The sequence below is a fragment of the Talpa occidentalis genome, unplaced genomic scaffold (assembly GCF_014898055.3).
Source record: "Talpa occidentalis isolate TD23 unplaced genomic scaffold, MPIMG_talOcc4v2.1 talOcc4.8, whole genome shotgun sequence".
Lineage (NCBI taxonomy): Eukaryota > Metazoa > Chordata > Mammalia > Eulipotyphla > Talpidae > Talpa > Talpa occidentalis.
In genome coordinates this window covers 30,452,694-30,475,670 of record NW_023605194.1, presented here as the reverse complement: position 1 = coordinate 30,475,670, position 22,977 = coordinate 30,452,694, and the positions used below count along the sequence as shown (strand labels likewise).

The 22,977-nt window shown below is 43.8% G+C and overlaps 1 protein-coding gene across 1 annotated transcript in view; it reads left to right on the top strand.

Annotated features, from left to right (window-relative positions):
* WDFY4 (WDFY family member 4) overlaps positions 1–22,977 on the top strand; it is a 223,540-nt gene that overhangs the window by 37,357 nt on the left and 163,206 nt on the right. The window contains exons 8-14 of the mRNA XM_054690149.1: positions 717–874; positions 2,776–3,228; positions 3,553–3,657; positions 5,005–5,195; positions 9,783–10,363; positions 11,515–11,550; positions 14,879–14,972. Coding sequence (XP_054546124.1) covers positions 717–874; positions 2,776–3,228; positions 3,553–3,657; positions 5,005–5,195; positions 9,783–10,363; positions 11,515–11,550; positions 14,879–14,972 — 1,618 coding nt within the window. The remainder of the gene's footprint in view (positions 1–716; positions 875–2,775; positions 3,229–3,552; positions 3,658–5,004; positions 5,196–9,782; positions 10,364–11,514; positions 11,551–14,878; positions 14,973–22,977) is intronic.

Here is a 22,977-nt window from a genome sequence, read left to right as displayed (position 1 = left end):
TTTCTTTCTGCCTTAACTGGAGTGACACTGCAAGCACTTGTACTCTTTTTTTTTTTTTTTAAGATTTATCTATTTATGCATTCAAGAACTGGGGTACAGGCCAGAAGTGTGGGGGTGAGAGGATTCACCAGCGACAGAGTGGGGAGCAGAATAGGCAGATGTACTGAAATATACTGCTGAGGGGAGCAGTGGGTAAGGCAGGAGAGGTCTGCTGTGCCATGTGGGTCACCTCCCTGGCTGGGGATCAAACTCGTGCCGCAGTGGCTGTGGATAGCTTCATAGTGCTACATCTTAATCCCTTGTGCCACCAGGGAGGCCCCAAGCACTTGTACTCTTGACATGATGAAGCTGGAATGGGATTTCAGAGACCATCCTCCTCTAACCCACCTATACATGAGTAACCAAAATGAAAAACAGGGATGCCCCTGTTTGGTTGGTGCCTACAGGACATGTCTTTTGGGGGATTCAGTCTGAAAGCTCTTCACAGTTTCTCTGTATTCTGCTGACATTTCTTTAGATCCAAACCTGATGTTTGCAAACATTTTGTTTTTTTAAATCCATGGTGTTCCTTACCTTTTGGTGGTGACCCAATGGTTGGAGATCTTTGGGGTCTCCCCAGTACTGTGATTGGCATTGCCTCTGTATCACACCTTCATTAACAAATATATCTGTTTCATCCAAGAAGTCCAGGGAGTTGGCTTTGTCTGTCCCCACAGGTATGAGGAGCAGAGTGAGAGTGAAGTGGACCCCCACCTGGAGGAGCTCCTGGAGCTGGTGATATGGCTGACCACCTGTGGGAGGTCAGAGCTGAAGGTGTTTGACACCATCACTTATCCTCAGCTGGAAGGCTTCAAGTTCCATCATGAGGCTTCTGGTGGGTCACCTGTGTCTGGGAGTTGGGCAGTGCAGTGCGCTGACAGATGCTGTGCTGGTCTGTGCTGATTCTTTGTGAAGAAACAAACACTTGGCAACTGTCGTTGATACAGTATATGTTTACAAAGAATGGCAGTATATGTTTACAAATATATATGTTTACATATACATACATACAAATATATATGTTTACATATACATACATACAAATATATATGTTTACATATACATACAGTATATGTTTACAAAGAATGGCACTGGTATACTAGAGGGAGACTGATCTTCACCCCACCTCCGGTGAATCTTGCTTTGTAACAGGCCTTTATGTACTAGGAACTGATGACCCCAATTCAGCCACTTTGGCTCTGTTATTTGATTGATTGATTGATTGATTGATAAGTTCAATCAACACACACTGAGGCTTTCTTGTATCGTCATTCTGTCCTGTGCTGGGCATTAGCATGTACAGGCCAGGTTTCTATTCCCTAATTCTCTTAGCTACCCCTACACGTACACTGAGCCATGATCTGCTGTATAACTAGCTGATAAATGCATCAGCACAGATTGACCCCAGGCAGTAAGGTCAACCCTTCTGGCTAAGTTTCCAAACCCTGCATTGTGGGTCCTGTGCAAGTGAGGTTTCGAGGCTAAGTATGGGTTTCCAGGTAGAAGGGATGTTGAAGAAGTTTAAAGTCAGAAAGTATAACCTGGGGAAGGGAATAAGGACCAGAAATGTAGGTGAATCTGGGGAGGTGAACACAGTAGCCTATGCAGACCAGAGGCCAGAAACTGCGGAGCTGTAGGATCAGTATAGGTGGAGTCATTGGTGATATGACTTCATATCACCACATGGGGAAGTTTATGCTTCAGAGAGGAGTTTGAGAAAAATCTAGCATCTGAGGCAGAGAGGGCTGGAGGTGGGAAGTGTCTAATGAAGTGTCTCCTGTGCAAGAGAGAATGAAGTGTAACCTTTGAGCTGGAGAGAAAGGAGGTGTCAGGTTTGGAGGATGTCTTATTTAACAGCTTGTCTAGAAATAGAACTGACTTTGTTTAGTAATCTTTAACATCATTTGATTTTAATAAATTGAAATAAATACTCTAACAATGCTGCACAATGGAAATATAATTTGAGCCATATTATACAATTTTAAATGTCATAGTAGCATATTTAAAAAAGAAACAGAAGGAACAAGTTAAAGTATTTTTTAAAAAGATTTATTTATTTATTTATACAAGCACTGGGTACAGTCAGAAGCAGGGGAGAGTGAGAGAATTCACCAGAGCCAAAGCGGGGAACAGAACAGGCAGACTGACAAAATACACCACTAAGGGGAGCAGCAGGCGTGGCAGGAGAGGTCTGCGTGCCATGTGGGACCCTCGCCGGCTGCCGAGGATCGAACCGGTGCTGTAGAGGCTGTGGGCAGCTTTGCAGCCCAGCGCTCAACCGCTGCGCCACCAGGGGAGGCCCCACAAGTTAAAGTATTTTAAATGATACATTTTATTTAACCCAGTTTTATTTAACCCAGTTTATTGAATCCAAAATGCTCTTTCAACATGTGGTCTATACAAATAATTGTTAATGATATTTTCTGCATTCTTTTCCTGGTGCTATATTTTGGAAATCTGGTATGTATTTTTATACTCAGAGGCATCACTGTTTAGAGTGGCCTTATTTCAAGTGCTCAGTCACCACATCTTGGACAATGCAGCTTTAGTCTTACTCATACCTTGGACAACTGGGTTTTTTGGACTTCTGATAGACATTTACCCACAGGAGCTAGGAAATAGGAACTTTAAGAGGTACTTCCTAATAGGAATGCAAGCTTGTATCTCTAGGCACAGACTAGTAGAGTATGACTTGCAGAAATATCTTACGGAGTTATTCCCTTTTTTCATCTTTAGGGGTGACTGTTAAGAATCTTCAGGCCTTCCAAGTCCTGCAGAATGTTTTCCACAGAGCCAGCAACTCTGTCCTCTGCACAAAAGTCTTGTTGGCCATCAGAACCATGTGGTCCTGGAATCCACGCAACTTCTTCCTGCTGGAGTGGACGCTGCAGCCCATTTCACAGTTTGTGGAGATTGTGCCCTTGAAGCTCGTGCCAGTGCAGATGCACTTCTTCCAGCTGCTGGAGGCCCTGGTGTTCGAGCTTCATTATGTGCCCCATGAGATCCTGCGGAAGGTGCAGCACCTGATTAAGGAGAGCCCTGAGTCACCCTGCACCCTTGTAGCCCTGCAGAGTGTCCTCAGGATCTCTGGTTGTGACCCTCTCTTCACTGACATCTTTCGGGACTCAGGACTCCTGGGCCTGCTGCTGGCCCAGCTGCGGAGGCAGGCCAAGATCCTGAGGAAGTCAGGTGCAGCCCCAGGGTGTGGGGAGAGGGCATGGGGGACGGGGTGGGTATCAGTGTTGGCTGGATCAGGTCTGTGCCATCTCTATTATTTATCAATGTTTACAAAAAAAGCGAGTGCCCCCATCTTACCCAACACCATGAGGGTCAGAGAAGGTACCCCTGGGGTGCATGGTTTTGCAGGGTTGGGTTGTCGGAATTGGAATGTATACTCTCTTACAGTGGAAGTTTTATACTCATATTTTCTTAAGAAGATAGAAAACTAACGGAATCAGAGATTTTGTGTCTTATGTACTCTTAAATTTTTTCATTGATTCTTAAATATGGCAGCAAACAAAGAGTCCACACCTGGCGTTCAGCATCCAGAAAAGGAACTGACTTGTGTGATGCTAAGAACTGTGGACATGCTTCTGAAGGGCTCAGTGAGGAATGCGGGTAAGCATGGCACCAAATCTGCCTTCTGCTCCTTGGGAAAACACGGGCTCTTGATTTATGAAACATGATTTATGTCCATTTCAAAGGCTGTATCTAAGAATGACCCGTACTAATGCTGGCTGAGATCTGTCTGCTTGTTGATGTTCAGTGATCATCAGTAAGTTGGTAGGTGCCTCGGTTAACACTTTATAGTTGCTAACTTAGGAAGCAAAGAGATATCCTAAATTTATAAAACCATAGAGCACCCCCACCAACTAAATCTATTAATATCCTTCTGTACTATCAATGCTGCTTTATTTTAGTTCCAAAATGTAAAATACAAAGAAAACTAGTCATTTTTAAGAGACATAATTTAATATCCTTTCAAGTCATAGGGACCCAGTAGTCCATCCATCTAAATTTTTTTTTAGTTTCCTAAGATCATATTGCTTCCATATTTAAAAAATGTATACATACATAAAATATATATTATCAGTGGGTTGGGTGACTTGTGAGCATCTTTGCCTGATGTCCTCAGAGAGCAGCTATACCAAATATGAATGGTTATTTCATTATGGCACAGGGTCCCCATCATTCTGTTAGAGAAGATTTCCTGAAGGCCCTGGTCAATGTGGGGGGAGCATATTCCTAGGCTCACTTAAGATTGAATTAGTAGTAGGTCAATGTCGAGCCCTGTTTTTAAATATGCCTCCAAGGTGATTTGCATGTAGTGGGTACCTGACCCCAAACCGGAGAGAACCTGCCTTATGGAGTTTATCAGCTGAAATCCACACCGTGGCATTTGAATGATCCAGTTACTTCTTAGCTATTACTCTATACACGATTACTCCAAATAGCAACATCGAGCAAGGAATTCTTAGCACATTTAAAAAAACAATAGATAACATCAGTCAGATTTCTTCAGTCCTCCTTCTCAGTCCCCAAGAAACTACCTAGGAATGAAACATATTCTTAACTTAAACTCTGACTTTCTTTCAATAAGAATTTTGGCAAAGAGAATTGTCATTGGCCCTGGATTTGGGAATTATGTAGGAATAAAGGACAGAGGCCTAACTAGTTACAATTTGTACTATTTACATTTCTTAAAAAATAAGGATTATTATTCAAAAACAGAAGTCTTGCTGTTTCAGAGAAAAAGATATAGTTTTTCTTATTCTCAGTTCCACAGTTTCTCTTCTCATTTCAACAGTGGGAGAGGGTTTTGAAAAAATGCTTCTCATGGGCAGAAGAGAAGCATGTACATGTAGCAAAGGAAACTCTAGAATGTAAGAAAAATTTTCCTTGTAATTGAACCAAGGTGCCAAGAGCCCAATGGTTCTAGCCCCACACTGTCCGTCTGGTCCCCAGTTGTCCTGAAGGATCACGGCATGGTGCCCTTTATCAAGATCTTTCTGGATGATGAGAGCTACCGGGCACCCTCGCTCAGCATCCTGGAGCAGCTGTCAGTCATCAACGCAGAGGAGTACATGAGCATCATCGTGGGGGCTTTGTGCTCGTCCACCCAAGGGGAGCTGCAGCTAAAACTGGATCTCCTGAAGGTGATTTCGTTTTTTTCTTTTCTCATTTTGTTTTCACATATTTGTGTGTGTTCAACTTGATTAAAATGAGTCTCCTCATTGATAGGATAGGGGAGACAGACCAAGGGCCAGAACTTTGGTTTTCTAATTGGAATTGGAATCTTCATCTGTTTCTTTACATTTTCATATTGAAAGTCAAACAGAGCCTCTAAGAACAAAGTTGTTTTCTCTTTGCTCAGAGTGTGCAAGTGTTTCAGTGTCTGTTATAGGAAAGAGTACCCTGCTTTGCTCATGAAGAGCTCGTCTTGTTTACTCTAGAGCCCAGAGGCACCTTATTGGAGTGTCAGCCCTTGGGTAATAGGACTGAATTTCTAGAATTAGCAATGTAAAGTCATTATGGTGTTTTACAGATTCAATATCATTTCAGAATCACACTATCAAGAGAGCACGTCAGAAATAAACACTGTGTAAGCTTATTTAACAAAATCATACCCTGTGCTCAATGTGCTGTGTTCTCCCTGGGCGCCAAGGCACTGCTGGGCACTCAGGAGGGCGCCTGGAGCTGCCATTGCTCTCCCAGGACCACGGCTGTTAGCACACTGCCGCTCCAGTGCGTGGTGGGAGGGATCGGGCCCAAGAGCCTATTCCAGACTTACCCACTGCTGGGTGATGTGAGCAGCTAGTGAACATTTGCTGGAATCTGATGTGGGGGTCTTCATTTGTTCTAAATCATCTTGGGAACCCCATGGATCTTCAGAACCAAAAATGTAAAATTAGCTCTTCCTGGCTGGATCTTCCATTTTAGAAGTTGAGAACAGACTCTGCTCTGCATTGTGACTATTAAGTAGGTCGACGTGGAGTGAATGAGAGGTGGATGCTGGAGTGTGGGTCCTCAAAGGCAGCGCTCCCTGCTCCCCCTCTGAAGTGCCCTCACTGAAGGTTTGAGCTCTCTGAAGTGCATTCACACCCTATGCTAGCCCCCTTGCTGCTTTCGCTTGGGGCAGAGTCTGTCAGCTGCTCAGGAGAAGAGAATTCTTCCAGGAACACCCATCTTGGGATAGCTGTCTCCAAAATGCAGGGGTGCTTCCATACCAATACAGAGGCATATGTGACTTCACCACCTAATTCTGGCAAATGATAACTGAGTTAAAGAATAATGTAAGCAAATGAATTTCCTCTCCACGGCCAGTGGGACTGTGATTGTGTTATGCACAAATTCAGATTGATTTACTAATATACATTTAGCTGTTCAACTTGGAACTTAATCACATTACCTCACCGGTCTTCCAGCATGACACATGGAAAATTATGAGGAATAACAAATAATAGAATGTGAAATAAATCCTGTTAGTCCTAATGTAGTTAGCGCTTTGCAGCAGACATCGATTATATAGATTCAAGCTGGAGGAATACTAACTCAGAGACGATGACATGGTAACTGAGTTAAGGAGGAGAAAATGTGCTTAACACTGACCTTTCTTGAAATGTGTCAACCCTAGCCTGATTACTTTGACTGCGGCTGATTAAATTTACTCCCTTGCACAGACTCGGCAAGCCTAGGTGATGCATTATCATGCAAAGTTGAATGACAGTAATGGAGACCCTCCTCCTAGGCCCCCAGTTCCTGACAAATCGTTTCCCGAAGTAGTGCAGTATTTATTTTCCTTTATGATAGAAATGTTTCTCTTTAGTTGCTATGAAATTAAGCCCTTGTAATTGGATTTTGCACTCTTTACTTTATGACTCTGCAAATATGAAATTAACCCCATCCCAAGAAATAATAGAGCAGTCTAAGTTCTAATGAGATTAACCCCATTTTAGATAATGACTCTGAATTTAATAAATCAAACAAAGCAACAATTAAGGACAGCCAATCCGTCCTCCTACCCCCGCCCATCAGGAGGAGGGAAGAGACGTCTAGGAATGATAGGGACAGACCCTCTGAGAGACACACATCAAAAGGAAGAGTATTATTGGGTTACTCTTTTTTAAACAAAATATCTGCCCTCAACACTCTTTGGATGATAGAGGTCGTTTGAGCAATATCTGGTGTCAAATCAGACAATTGGAAGGTGGTTTCTTGAGGGAAGAAGGATTTTATTAGTCATTCAAGCCGTCATTGCTTATCATCTGATTACTTTGATTTTTAAATCATTCTTTTTGGTATTTGTTTGTCATCTGTCATATGATAAACAGCAGAGCTGCATTCATTCCATTGCCTTAAACAAACTCCTAGTGGTTTTCAGGATCATTTTGAAAGCATTCACATAAATTTAGATGGTTTGGCAGCCTAGAGCTGGAAATTTCCTAATATCTCGGTGACTTATTTATTTTTCATTGCACAAGTCATGTGACCAGACACAGGGTCAGGTTCAGAGAGTGCCATGCAGGCCTCCCACACTGCAGTGTTCAGCTTCTCATGTGGATTATCAGTTGGCAGTAGAGCCCATTGCTACACATACCTCAAGGTTGAGTGTGTTTCCAAATAGGTCAAAGAAATAACACACCATGAGCAGAGAGTTGCTCACCCAAGGAAGGCAGGGGTGTCTGCCCCTAGCCTCCTCCAGCCCCCGAGTCCCCAGGGTCAGCAGCTTGGTGATACTGTCTACACAGACAAAGGCCTTGCCCCTTCTAGAAAGCTCAGGCTTGCTCCACCATGAACTTTCGCATCATGGTTCTAGAGAACCTGCTTTGACATCTATGTGTTTCTTTTTAAGGACAAGTCTACCACTGTCAATTTTTCCTGGGTTTTGAGTCAAATTCACAAATAGTTGGGCCATAAACTCACCCAGGAGGACAAAGCAGTTGTCACTTCCTTCTCAGTTTTTGCCTCCACCTTTCTGGCAGTGAGGGAACTTCCTTCCCCTGAGGTCTGTGCCTTGACTCAATTTGATCACCATTCGTGGGTGGCCCTGATACCGAGTTTCTTTCAAAGCAACAATTTGATTTCCCCAGTAATCCCCCTGAGCAGTGGGGGGAACATTCTAACTACTATAAGTCATGCATTTCCTTTTTCTGCAGCAGGGAAAATGTCTGTTGACTCACATTGGTAAGGATGAAATTTTCTACCTTACTCTATATTATTATTTGTTCATTTTGAACATAGTTGTGTATTTTGGCCTTTTGTAGATTCTCCTGCTTGTCTTTTTGTTGTTGTGCTTTTTAATTTCTTGAAATATTATAAGCAGGGCATTGGGGAACATTTAAGCAGCTCCTTTGTCATCATTTCTCTTGTTTGAGGGCGCCCTCATCTTTGTGCATTTGCTAGGTCCTTGTGTTCTCCTGCCCCATCTCCTGCCCCTTGACCGGCCACCAAGCAGCTCAGGTTTCTTGTAGTGAATATCATATGAGAAAATTTGAGTGTTCTGTTGTTTCAGCTAAACACTGGTGTTAGGTTAGGCTTACCAGCACTTTCGGGTTAAAGCATCCCCTCCTCCCCAAGTTGGAAATTTCCTTTAAATGTTTTCTCTCTGAACCTTGTTTCAAGCATCCTGCAATTGATTCTAAATTATGTCTGCCCAATGTGATACTAGAGTATTACATATCTGAAAGCACAAAGCAATTCATATCTTCCTCTAGAGTTTACTAGCAAAACCACAAGGACTGGCTCCTCAAGGAAACATGCATAAGATGCTGGGTCTTAGATGGAGTCCCAATGCAGTTTTTGTGAATAATAAATACCAAAAACTAGAGTTTTTATTATTTATTGCAAATTATCCATCCATTCTTCACTTTCATCAAAGGAGTAGTCTTTCCTTCCAAAATATTTGCTGACTCCCTGGTGTATACCATGCCTTGGGATCCATGACTGGCACAATGTATATGTTCAAGAAATCATTCTAGAAGCAACTGAAAGTTTGCTGTCCAGAAAAATCTCAGCCATCTGGAGAAGGTGGATTCTATTTATGTATGTTATGAACAGCCTAAACTCCATGCATGAGTGTGCTATAACCTGTGTGCCTTCTTCCATTAAGTTTTCTATCTTGATTCCCTTATATTTTCACACCAGGTTTTAAGTAGATTCATTTTACTATCTTTCTTCATTTAACAGAGGTACCTGTGCCTGCACAGAAGAGATAAATAATAATAAACTGCCTTGTAAAGATTTCACTGAGTCTCCTCTGCAATATAAAAGATGGCTTATTCCCCTCATTTAGCAAATATTAAATGTGTGCTATGTTCCACAGCAGTGAGAAAACCTGATTTTATGGAGCATCAGTCCAGTGGAGGGCTCAGTTTTTAAGTTACTTCTATACTGTCTAAGAAATGTCTTGATTGGGGAGTTTGAGGGGTGATGTGAGTATTCAGCTGGAGTGAATATAAGCAAGGGATCAGAGAAAGCGTTTTGGTGCTAGATGCATTTACGTCAAAGACAGGACAGTAAATCAGCCGTATAAATCAGCACAGATTTTAAGATCAATTGTTTGAAAGAAGACATTGAAGGGCAACCTAAAATTAAAATTAGGAAGAATAATATTGACCTCCCCTGTTTCAGACTTGCCCTGCAGATACCTCACTGTTTCCCATGGCATTGAGCTGGTTGCTCTGCATCAAAGATCTGCCTCCTGGACTTGACTCTTTTTTTTTTTTTTCTCTTTGGTGTTTCAGTCTCTACTCCGGATCCTGGAGACCCCCAAAGGCCGTGCTGCCTTCAGAGTGTCCAGTGGGTTCAATGGGCTGCTATCCCTGCTCTCTGACCTGGAGGGGTCTCTCCAGGAGCCCCCGATGCCGACCTGGGGGCTGGTATCCCCCAGCCAGACCCTGGAGCTGATCTTGCACACCCTCTGTGCTGTGGCTGCAGCCCTGCACCTGGACCCTGTCAATGGTGATTTCTTCAGGAGGAATGGGCTCTATGAGAAGCTGGCTGAGGACCTCTGCCTGCTGGGCTGTTTTGGGGCTCCGGAGGAAGAGGATGCCCCTGTGCACACTCGAGTGGATACAAAAGCCAGACCATTGACTGATTTTCTGAGTGTGGCCTTTTCCTCGACCAGCCCTCTCCCACCCAAGATACAGAGCTGCCTGCAGATCCTCGGCTTCCTGGACAGCATGGCCAGCGGCACCCTCCACCTGCACTCGAACCTAAAGGAGTCCCTGTGGGCTAGGCGTCCACCAGGTGTGAATGCCCACAAGGGGGAAGCAGGCAGCGACTCCCAAGGCAACTTCAAGCAGTGGCCAGACCTGGAGGAGAGGTAGAACTTTGCTGCCCACTTCTGCCATAGGGTCGTCAGTGTATCCCCCTCTCTTATTTCCACCCCCAACATTCTGTGCATGTTCTGCCGTAAGACGCCCAGGCTACACGTTGGGCATGTGGGAATGTCACATGATTTTCTGTTCTCTAAGTTAACCTTGACTCTGGGCTCCCCTATGATGGGAGCTGGCAGAAAACCAATCTGTCAACACCATGTCTGGGGGATGCTGTTGGGTCTTACAGAGCCCAAAAGGCTTGCCCAGTTTTGGTAACTGAGGGCAGAACTCAGCTGCTAGGCTCACTTTCTTCTCTGGTGACTGCTGCCATGGGGATCTTGGTGTGGACTTCCTGAGCAGCCTTTTGCTGACTGAAGTGTGTGTGTGCGTGTTCGCGTGAGTTCTTCCTGTATTTTTTTCTGGCTGTCCCCTATTGTGGTAAAGATTTGCCAAATGTTCTGACACAAAAGCCTGCAGTATAAGGTTTGGGCTCTAACCCAGTATGGCCACCAGCCCTGATTCTTTATAGATGACTCCTGTGTCAGATGTCATCCTGGTTTCACAGCGAGTAATTTTTAAATGTGTAAGAGTCAGATATCATAAATCGAGCAATTTTTCCTTATTAAAAGATATACATCACCCTTGACCTTCCCTAATGGTTAGAGCAGAGGAAGTGAAACCCCAGCCTCTCCTGAGAAGGTCTGTGGGGTAAAGGGCAGGGCAGGGCCTGGGATGGGAGACAGGGAGGGTGCTGGGCACCAGCTTAGGCAGGTGCCTTGGTGTGGCCTGGGCAGAGTGGGCCCTGGTGTCCAGAGAGGACTCAGCGGCTGTTGTCCTTGGACTCAGGTCCACGTGCTGTCCTTCTCAGTGACTGTGTTCCTGGGCCTGTGACTTTCTCTCTATGAGTTTCGATTTCCTGCGTTGAATGCAGGGGTAGTAACTGTATCCATCTGAGGGCTGTTGTGTGGTGAGGACTGGCCACGTGATGGTGCTGTCGAGGCTCGCAGCTGCCCAGGACTGAGCTTGCGTATACACCAAACACACCCCAACCCCACACAGCCCACGTACCACACATTCCTCTCCCCTCCAAAGTACACCAGCACCACACACACCCTACACACCACAAACACACCAAATGCTTTCCCCTCTCCTGCAGGTGCACCACAACCCATGTAAATGACCGTGGAATTCGGTGAGTGGCAGCTGCAGTTGTGACATGCTGACCCTCCCAGGTATTTATGAGATCCCCTTACCTGGGATGGACAACCACAGTGCAGGCCTGAAGGCGAAGGTCGAGGGGAGAGTGGATCAGGCCATGGAGGGTCTTGCATGCTCACCACTCCAGGCTGCTGTTTATCCAAAGGAAATGTGGAACCATGGGGCAGGACTGTGGCATGATGGGGTTTGTGATCTAGAAGGGCCAATATAACTGTGCCCAGAGAGGTGCCCTTTCAAAAGCAGGAGGTACCCCAACTCTGGGCTGCCAGAGGAGTAGGTCCCTAATTTAGCATTTGACCTCTCCCAGCCCCTGGTGGTGATGGGGGCTTATGAGCTGACTTTTATTCTTGATGTCAGCAAAGATATAATCCCAATGACCTATAACTTAAACATAAGTTGTGGCTATAGCTCATGTCCATAGGGGACATTTTCAATAGAATGAGTGTACTCCAGGCAAAGATGAGGTTTCAAGGGGTGCTCTGCAGATCAAAACCCTAAACTGTCCCTCATCTTCTCTGTCACTATTTGTTTTGTAGCACAGTCCCAATCATTCCTGTGGAAACAATATGCCCTTATGTTTATGACTACATCCTAACTTAAGCCTATGTTATAGTCATTACTGAGAGTCTGATGACCACTGCTGGGGGAGAGCAGAGCCTCAACAGTCTACATGAAGACTACTTTGGCTTTAGCAAGACTCAGGTGTGACCCTGTCATTCTAACTGAAGCCTCCAGTGATCCCCCATCCTTCCCAGGAAAAAGGCAGACATTAGGCGTGTTCCTGGCTAGCACTTAGTCCCACGTGCTCTTAGATCCCCTGCCCCTTGAGCCACATTCTTGGCTTCTTCTTCATACATGCTCCTTCCTCTGTCTGGGATGTGCTCCCCATGCTGGCTTTACCTAAACAGATCCTAATCTCTAGGTGTCACTTCCTCCAAGAAGCCTTCCCTGACTACCATGTCCCTGCCCTCCAGGACAAGTCAAGTGCTGATGCCTCACATACTCAGTACGCTCCACAGTAATCATAACTGAAAGTCAATGACTAACTGTGTAAACACTGTAGTTTCTAATTTCTCTGGGGTATTTTTCATTCTAGTATATCTGAAACCAGGAGGCATGTTAAAATTGATGTCATAAGAAATCTACCAGGCATTTGAGTCTCCTTTTCCCCCACCTGCTCTAACACCGTGGCACATCTCTCAATCCTGGCTTTTCCCGCTGAGGCAATAGGCAATGATTGAATTCTGGCTTGGCGTGGTAGATGCATGTGATCACAGATGGGCCTGCACCCCTGATCCATGTCACAGGCCCCCGTAAATGGCTGTTGAATGGATTAAGTGCATGAATCAGTGGGGGAATGGGCAAGGAAAGTAGCTCAAATGTGGTGAGGAGACAGCAGGGGGTTCCCGATGATGCTCTGTGGGCAGTGGGGATGGGAGCAAGATGACCAGGTGGGCGCGTGGCCAGGCACGTGTCCTTCCTTCATGTGTGCTGAGGATCAGCTGGCTTCATGTTGGCCTCTGAAGAGCAGAGTTGGGACATTACTTTCATAAGGCATGTGTGCCCACAGCTCTGCTTCCTAAAGTACAGAGCCCCAGACTAGAGACAGAGCTCAGAGAAATGATGGAAACTCCTAGGGGAGGAGACTTCCCTGACTTTGAGGGTTATCACACAATATACCAACCCTCTCAGAAGCCCAGTTTTCTTTTGTGAAATGGGGGACTCAGTATCTACCACTGTGCTGTTCAGAGACTTAATGACTTAGATATTACAGAGTATCTGGGTCAAGACCTAGTAGTTGCTCAGGAACTATATCAGGCTCAAAACCTAGTAAGTCTGAACTTTCTGGATGCATGATAATATGCAGTGAATTGGAAAGTCTCTGTGAAGGATCTTGGTAAGCTGTAAAGGTGATGAGCTTGAAAGTTTTGCCTTTCTCATGGTAACTGAGAAACCAAGTTTCCAACTCAACCAAGACCACCACATGTCGGGACTCTAGATTAGCCTAGGGTTTGCTGGAATTAGGAGCTCCACATACCAGGCTGCATTTATGCCTGACTTTCTGCAGACTTGAGGCCGTCCCTCTGATGCTGGTCTCCACTCAGCCCTCCCTGATGTCAGAACACCATTGTTTAGGAATCTACACCTGGGCATCCCTGGACCTTAGGTGTCTTTGGAGGGTGGTTTGACTTCTTGCTCTGTTATACCCTGTCTACTCCTGAGTTCAGTTTTCAAAGTCTTTGGAATGTGGTTTATGGTCAGATCCATACACGTGCAGCTCAGAAGGAGTGCAGAGTTTGATAGACAACCTAATGATCTCTCTTTGTTGAGTCTCCTCTTTATCATCTTTCCAACACTTTCTGGCTCTCAAGAGCTCCTTCCTTCTCCTCTGCCTAGCCAGGAGGGGCTATAGCATTTTTTACCCTTCCCACAACTGCATCTGTCTCTGGGACCAAGCAGGGAGAGGAAAAATATCAGTGGGGATTTTACCTTCATTCTTAGGACTATAGTTCCTCTGGTCAGAGAGAAGGGTTCTTTTGTTGCTAGTTTTAAATGCTGGTCTGGCTGCTGCTGCTGCAAGGTAGCCTGTAGGTTGGGGTGAGAAAGAATGGAAAAACCCAACCAAGAAATCCAGAGGATCTCGTCCATGTTCTGTGACCTGCAGGAATCTCCTCTCCTGCTAGACCAGGAACAGGAGCTCTCTTAGAACTCTAGGTGTTCTGTCTACACCTGGTGCATGGTCTGAGTTTCAGGCTCCCTTATTAGGGGATTCTGCAGGGGAAGCCTCAGGAAACTCATTTCAGTTGATGGTGTTTTGGTTGATTTTCCTTTCCTTCTCTGCTGCCATTTACTTTTCAGAGACCACAGAGAACAGCTCATGTCATTTGAATTTTTGGTTGCTTCTCATGATAGGATGTACCTACATCATCTTGAAGAGATTCAAAAGTGTGTGTGTGTGTGTGTGTGTGTGTGTTTAATATAAAATGAGAGCATCTCCATCTTCTACCTGTCTGGAGAGAAGGGGAGAGGATGAGGAAACAGACTTCTGTTGAACATCAGTATGGGCCAAGCAGTGCATCTTAGTCCCAGAAGCTTTATCCTGTGGCTCTATGAGGAAAGTATGCTATTGTTAACACCACTGTACAGGTGGGGAAAACTAGATTCAGGAAGTTATATAAATGCAGAGTTGTTGTTTGAGGATGTGTAGCATGGCCTGTCTTAGAAAGATTCAGGAAGTTCCATGAAGAGGAGAGGAAACTAGAAGGCTTAAGTCTGATGGGTTGTCTTTCCTCTCTCTGCAGGATGGATGAAGGTGAATCTGTGATCATGCACCCTGGAGTCTTGTGCATCATGGTGAGATTGCTGCCTCAGTTATACCATGAAGATCACCCCCAGGTACCCATTGATGAACACATGTGTTTGTCTTTTTCACTCTTTCTAGCTAGAGCTTCTTTCCCCCTTTCTGTCTTTGTTCTCAGTACCCTGCATTAACAGAGACACTCTTTTGAAGTGGAAGGGAGAGTCAGTATGTCAAAGGCTCTTGACTGGATTCTGCCTACACTTCTAAGGCCTTTCAAAATAGTTCACCTCTGTTGGCAAAATGACTTTCTAAAAAAGAGCAGCCAAACAAAAAACAACTGAAATGATTTAACCTTCTTGAGCCAACACTGGGTGCTAGTGCTAAGTATAGCATTACTAAGTACAGTGCTGGGTATTGGCGGGACTACAGTCCTTCACTCCCCACAGGGTGCTGGCTGTGATTCTGGCTCGGTGCTCTGCATGGGACATGCAGGGCTAACAAGATGGATGCTGCTCACGGAGCCTGATTCTCTGGTGGGGACCAGAAGGTGCTAACTAAATAACTAAGCACACACAAGAATGTACAATTACAAATTGTGACCAGTGATATGAAGGGAAAAAATAAGGTGCCGAGAAAGAATAATGGGAATGGAGGTAGGGGAAGACCTAATTAAATCTGATTTAGTGAAGGGGTAGAGGTCAGAGATGAATCACTATAATTGCCTAAGCAGCCAGTTAGTTAGTTGATGGATAAAAGTTTTGACTCCTACGTCAAATATCTTCCAATCCATCAGTTTCCTAAGTCTGGGTCCTTTTGTACTTTCTTTGCCTTGGTATTCAAGACAGAGCTTGCCTGGAGCATATTGGAAACTAAAGGTCAGCTCTGTGCCAGATTCGTTATTTCATCAATAATCACAATAGCTCTTTAAAGTACATGAGACTCTCCCCATTTTACAGGTGGATGAGGCTCATATAAGTTGTATAACTTCCTAAGGTCATGGACTGGTGAGAAAAGATCTGAAACTCATCCCAGGTTGAAGACCAACATGCATTTAATGAATGGGTTTCTTATCTCTGCAGCTGTTAAAGAATGCAAGGTCATGGAATCTGGTTATTGTAAATTTTCCAGGTATCACCACCTCATTGCCTCACTGGCTTCCTTCACTGATTTCATACACTGTAATTTACTTGCAACAAGAATGAGCAGACCAGTAGTTTGGGTAATCCTAGTAATCAGACAGGGTCTGATGGATGTGTTGTGTAAAACTCCATGGCAACGATGACTGATGAAGTGATACAGAGACACTGCTGTCTCCTACATGCATGAAAACTCCGTGGATGAGCCTGAGCTTCAGATAAACTCCACAAATTGTCACATGAGCATATGGGGAAGAATTTTCATTCATCCTGTGATGACAATTGGACAAATTAAGTATGCAAATGAGAATACCATTTGGTAGGATACTTTTTCTCTATTCAGGTCACAGCAAGTAATTTAGGAAAAGTCTAATTCTCCCTCACTGTCTCTCAAGTATGCAAATGAATCGTAGCCATGCAGTTTCAAATATTTCCTGCAGATGCCAGATCAGCAGCTATAAAAGTTGGATAATTACAGTAATTAATTTCTGGAAGGGTGGTGGGAAACCTCATAACAACAAACAGGATAGTAAATCAAATAAGAAATGAGACCATACAAGAAAATGCTAAACCCAAACTGTCTGAGAGACTGCAGATTTTAAGGCGGAAGGAGTAGCAAGTTTCAGTAGATGGCAGTGTTACTAAGAAGATGAAACGTGAGTTCCCACTCATCTCTAGGTTTGCCCGATGCTTCCTAGCATTCCCTATGCTCTTACCCACTTTAGACTCCTCAGCCGCTCTTCTTATTTTATGCAGGAGAAATTGATGGCTTTCCAAGGTGCAGATGTCATTCAGAAGGGACAACTTACAAAGCTGCATGTATGGGTTGTCTGATTTATTTCTAATTGTGGCCACATTATTTGTTCTGTTCACAAAATGTGTTTGTTTTCCCCTCTCCAAAATGCTAGAACTGCACGCTGCTTTTAGAACCTAGCTGGCTTTTTTTTTTTTTTTTTTTTTGCTTCTGGTGTCATCACCAGTATTAACTCTGAACTGCAGGTATTTTACTGTGAATGTTGCTGACTAAAGCACCAGACTAAGATGGAGTCCAGCTGCATTCTTATGGAGCTGAATTGACCAAAAAGAAATATTTGGGAAGAAAGGCATTCCCCCTTTCTGGCATGTTCAGTAGCCACGAGGGTCTTGCCATAGAGACGAGGCATTGGGCTAGAACTTTGGCCAATAGCAGACAGACTTTCTGGTCCCAGGCACCATTCTGTGTCCTCAGGACCGAGGCCTTTACTCAGTTCTTAGTAAAGTGTTAACTCAGACAACAGGAAGCCAGATCCAGTTTAGCTGAGATGAAACTCAGCCTGTGCTGCATCAACCGACTTGAAACATTTGCTTCTGTAAATAATTACTCACACCTACCGGTGGTCACTGGGGATTCGAGAACAAATCTCACAAGAACTCTGAGTTTGAGGGTGGGTAGGCAGAGGGGTGTGGGAGATGGCAAGACAACATTCCAATGACTATGACAAGGGTTTGTGTACATTGGGACAGAGGGCAGGGAAGATTGCAGAGATGGGAACGCTGGAGATAGGCTTTAAAGAAAAGATACGTCTTTGCAGAGGATTGGGTAGGGGGAGGAGGCAAACTCAGGCTCACGGAGAAGTATAAATGAAGGTGCCCATTTGGAGATACTGACTAGATCAGTTGGGCTAGACTGGACCATGGGGGTAGAAAGGCAGTGAGCGGAAAGGCCTGTCGAAATCACATCATGCAAGGCCTTGAATACCAGTTAAGAGAGTTGAACTTTGTTGGGTCAGCATCCATTGTCATTGTCATCATCATCCCCATTGTTGTCATCATGAACATCCCTACTGTGTGAATAGATACCCTTTATGTGAGGGCAGAGTTCAGGCACCGATGACAGCAGATTTTGGTCAGAGCTCAGCTCTGACATTAACAATCACAGAGCCATGAGAAGTTATTTAACTCCTTTGGTCCCTAACTTTCTTTGCTGTAGAATGGGACACTATGATCTTCATGTGGCATTATTGTGATGATTATATTAATCAATGCATTAGTGCTTAGCACTGCAGCTTGGGAAGCACATGTTCAGTAGTGTTGTCATAAGCTATACAGGCATTGTATCATTTAATCTTAATAAGAACCCTGAAAGGCAGCTATTAATATTTTCGTTTTTCAGATGAGGTCTTATATTTGTGTAAAAATTAAGTGACAGATTCAACACTGTTGCTAGGTGGCATTTGTCCCTGGTAAAATGTTCCTGGGCCTCCTGCCTCTGTGCCAAGTTGCCTTTCCTGTAAAGAGGTGGTATCCATAGGATATTATTGGAAAGCAATGATGTGATCAGACTTGGGCTTTAGAAAGACTATTGTTGTGTAGGTTGGTCAATGTTGGGTATGTTCCAGATTCTACTGCCTTAGAAACCACCTGCATTGTCTGATGGGATAGGAAGAAGATCAGGTGTGGGGTTATATTTGTCTGTCAGCTGAATTGTACCTTGATTTGGGAAAGGGTACCATTTTCTGGAATTAGCCTGCATTTCAAATACATTGAACTAATCATATGAGTTTCAAATGACAATATTGACAGCATTAATAGATCTGGATAGCATTGTGTAAGGACAGGCCATTTGAAAAGAAAGCCATTTCCTCCAACAAGGAAATTGGTAAATTAGAAGTCTTGCTTTGTTAAATTATGACACTTCAGAAATTCCACGCATATTGTTGAATTCTGTTTCTTATGCTTTTTCATACTGCATCTCATCTCTAAAATATTTCTGTATTCCTGAGCAGAAAAATCTCAGATTCTAGTCAAAATTCATGTGACTTGTTATAGCAGCCTCTTAAATAGAGCAAACAGACACTCTTGCATAGACAGGAAGAGGATCAAACGCAGGCTACAATGTATGTCAGAGACATTAAAGGTGGATGGGATGAGCTCCAGCTTAATTTTGGTTGGCCTTTCCTTTTCAACCTTTTCACTATGATTTATGTCTTATGCAGACCACTTCCTTTTTCTGTACCTCAATTTCAGCTACTTAGATATGGCCTACCTAGTTCACAGGGATAGCAGACTCAATTTCTTGGGGGCCAGAGTGTAAAAGACATACACATCAGCAAACCAGCATTGAACAATAGGGAGTGGTGAGGACTGCCACTAAAGGGAAGGGTAATTGTCATACCTAAAAGTACATTTAATTAGGGTGAAATAAAACTAGCAAAACTAAGCTATACCCCCATTTGAAACACTTCTATAGGTCATTAGTTTATAACCCTCATGAGATACTAAGTTCCATCCCTTATGATTACATGATGTGGTGCTAAAACCATAGGCTTTGGAGTAGAACTGGATGGAGGTGCCATTTTCCCACTCATTAGTTTTATGACCATAGGAAATTGAATGAACCTCTTCAAGATCCAGTGTCCTCATAATAATATTTTCCTATTGAGAACAGTAAGAGAGAATAATGTTATAAAGTACTTAGTAGTATCTGGCATGTATAGCCAGGTAGACTCCATCAGGTCCCCCACTTTTTATTCCGGCATTAGCAATCTGTATTCCTAGTACTCTGGGTCATGGCATATAAAATTTTGGAAATATTAAATGGAATATAACACATTTTAGGCATATTTCCAACTGCTATTATATTACTGATAAGTTAATAAGAGAGAATTGATATTGATTATATGTTAATAATACTTATGAGTCAAAAGGTCCTCTTTTCTGCCTTTTCTGTATTTGATGAATGACCGGGTGAAGCTCAGATGATAGGTGGCGTAAAGTTGGCAGAGGAGTTACCCATTGGATGACAGAGTGCAGATGTGCGGGGTCCTTACCAGCTTGAGCAATGAATTCATTGAGTCAAAATTCAGCAGAGATAATCATGTCTGCACTAATGTTCAAATGCATGGAAACACTGAGGGGGAAAGGAAAGAGAAACATGTGTAAGAGCTCTAGGTTGTTTAGTGCAAGGTCTGTAATACTCCCAAGTGCATGGGACACTGCTGTACTGCTATGGTGAATCCTGCTTTATCTATTAAAATTAATAGATAATAATATAATTAATAGATAATAATAATAATTAATAGATAACATAATTAATATACAATAATATAAATTTATCTATAATATAAAGATATAGTGCCAGCTACAAGGAGATGATGATGCCCTGTCCCATTAAAATACTACACTTGTTTTTTTTTTTTTTAAAGTACTTTTTTTTTTTTTTAAGATTTATTTATTTATTTATACAAGCACTGGGTACAGTCAGAAGCGCGGGAGGGTGAGAGAATTCACCAGAGCCAGAGCGGAGAGCAGAGCAGGCAGAAGGACCGAAGGACACTGCTGAGGGGAGCAGCGGGCGGCAGGAGAGGTCTGCGCGCCATGTGGGACCCTCCTCCAGTGGCCGGGGAGCAGCCGGGAATCGAACCGGCGCTGCAGAGGCTGCGGGCAGCTTCGCAACCCAGCGCTCAACCGCTGCGCCACCAGGGAGGCCCATAAAATACTACACTTGTGTTTTAACGGAGGTGAAAAATTAGAATGGTGAGGGACCTGAATAACTTGCTTAGTCAAAGGAGGAATGGTTAACAGCTCAGGGTGTGTGTCCTAGAGAGAGAGGACTGGGAAAAAGAGATCCAGGCAAATGCTTGCTGGTGGTAAAATACTGGATGGTAAAGACTAGCTAGTTAAATAGTGAAAGGTTTGGGATCATTATAAGGACAAACTTGACAAAACTGTGGAGGTAAGTGAGCTTCTCTGCTCTGGGGTTTCAAGCAAGGTGTTAGGTTCATGATAGAGAGAATCCAGCATCTGGAACAGAGTTAGACTTGATGACCTCTATGATCCTGACCCCCTCATGGCTTGGGGGTGAGGTCATTGGCAAGGTCGCATATACCTGAGACACTCAACCTCTCGACGTGGCAAAAATGACTAAACCACTTTAGGTGAGGTTTGTGGCAAGTGCCGTGTGCCAGTTACTAAATTCCTATTTGAGGCAGAGCTGTCACTTCCTTTTTTCTATGTTTTGAAGAATTAACGCAAGACAGGATGCAATGGGTATTCAGTGGCCAATTCACAGTTTAACAGTTTTAATTAGTTTTGCTGGACTCAGCTCTGGGCTGATTCAACTTCCTTGACCTACAGAGAGACTGGCGGTGCTGCTGCTTACAGAACCTGTAGAGTAGAGGCTGGCCGGGAAACCTGCAATCAGCTGAGGTTCTGTGAATCTTAGCACCCGGGGGGCTGAAAGGGAGTGATCACAGAATGATGTAGCCTCTGGAGGGGACCTCCTGGCTTGAATCTTATCCTTCAGTTCACCATACAACCTCAGCAAATCATAGTAGCTCTGGTTCTTAGTTCCCTTGTTTGTCAACTGGAATAATAATAGCATGGATCTCCTGGAGATTAACTGACGTTTAAATGAGCTAGTATATGAAAGCACTGAGAAGAGTGCCTACAGACAGTGAGCACACAGTGAAGTTGGAACCTGGCACTGGTGAGGGGGCTGATCACAAGGTAGGCGTGCGTGCCTGCTCCTGCATGAGCGGCTGCAGTGCGTGGTAACCATGCACATTGACAGCTCAGTTAGAAGGAATCTTAATAATATTAGACGAGAAAAAAGACTATAACTAAGAGAGGATAATATCCAGAAAGTACTTGCATCCCCAAAGAAAAAGTGCTTTTTGAGAAGCTGTTTATAATGATTCCCAGAAACAATATACCAGCATGGTAGGTGTTTTCATTCTTCTCACTTTAAAGCTAAAGAAACTGTGCCTTAGAGAAAGTAACTAATTAGCCCAAGTTTGCCCATTAGTTTAGTGCCAAATCAGCATGAATTGACACTCTCTACTTCTGGGTAATGTTTACATATCCTGTGCATAGAAGATGAAGGAAGGTGAGTGTCTGTTTGAAAGTGCAGAAACTATATACAAGGACATGAGGCACAATTTTCTTATGAATCGATGCCTTATCTCTGCAAGACTGTGTACACTACAGTCTTGTTCAAGGAAACGTCTACAGACAATTGTAGATGGAAATCTGTTGACAACAATAACAAACCTGTTTTAAAGATCTCTAATGAAAGATTAATGTCAGCAATTTGGCCAAAGCAATAGAGACACTCAGGGAAGGTCAGTGCCTCCCTTCCTGGGCTTGCCGAGGAAGACCCAGGCACAGATTTGGAGCAGGCATCCACGTGCATCTGGGCATTAGTTGCACGTCTATGCAAGTGCATCAAGGAAGCCGTGTATTTAGACATGGATTTTAATGATTTGATGGGCTTTGGACCCTCCTACCTCTAAATCAAGATCACAAACTTCCACGTGAAGGTGATATGGGTACCACAAATGAGTATCAGGTTGGTGGGGATGGTTGCAAAATAGGAAATTTATGCCCAAATAAAAAAACTAATTCTATTCTAAGTAAACAAAGGTAAAAACCACAGAGACTTCTCAGACAAAACACATCTGTGGAACCTATTTATTCATGACATCTCACTTGTAGTCTTTGATCTTAAGAGCTGAGTTCACTTCAATTGTATCATCTCTCTTCCAAAGTTATCAATAAGGAACCCATTTCAACAAAAAGGGAATAAATTACTAATCCCAATTTGAGTAGCTCAATAAAAACCCTAATTCTCTCTTGGTGTATGGGGGAAGCAAACACCAGTGATCTGATTGCTTTTTTATGTCTATGTCAGGACATTGTGGTTAAAGTGCAGACACACATGTGGATTCATGTACCCATATCCCATGCTTCCTTGGAGGGGCCCACCCCTCCAATGGTGAGACCCAACCATCATGGCCATCATGGGGGTCTGGGACCATCTTAATCTGGTCCAGGAAAGAAAGTGGGGGATAGAGAGATAAAGCGGAATAAAGATTCACAGTGGACAAGGATGGACTTGAAGACTTGACTGTTAAGCGGAGAAAGCAGAAAACTCCTTCAGGCTGCCCTGTAAATTGCTTTGTGATAATTTGCCTTACAGGTCCAG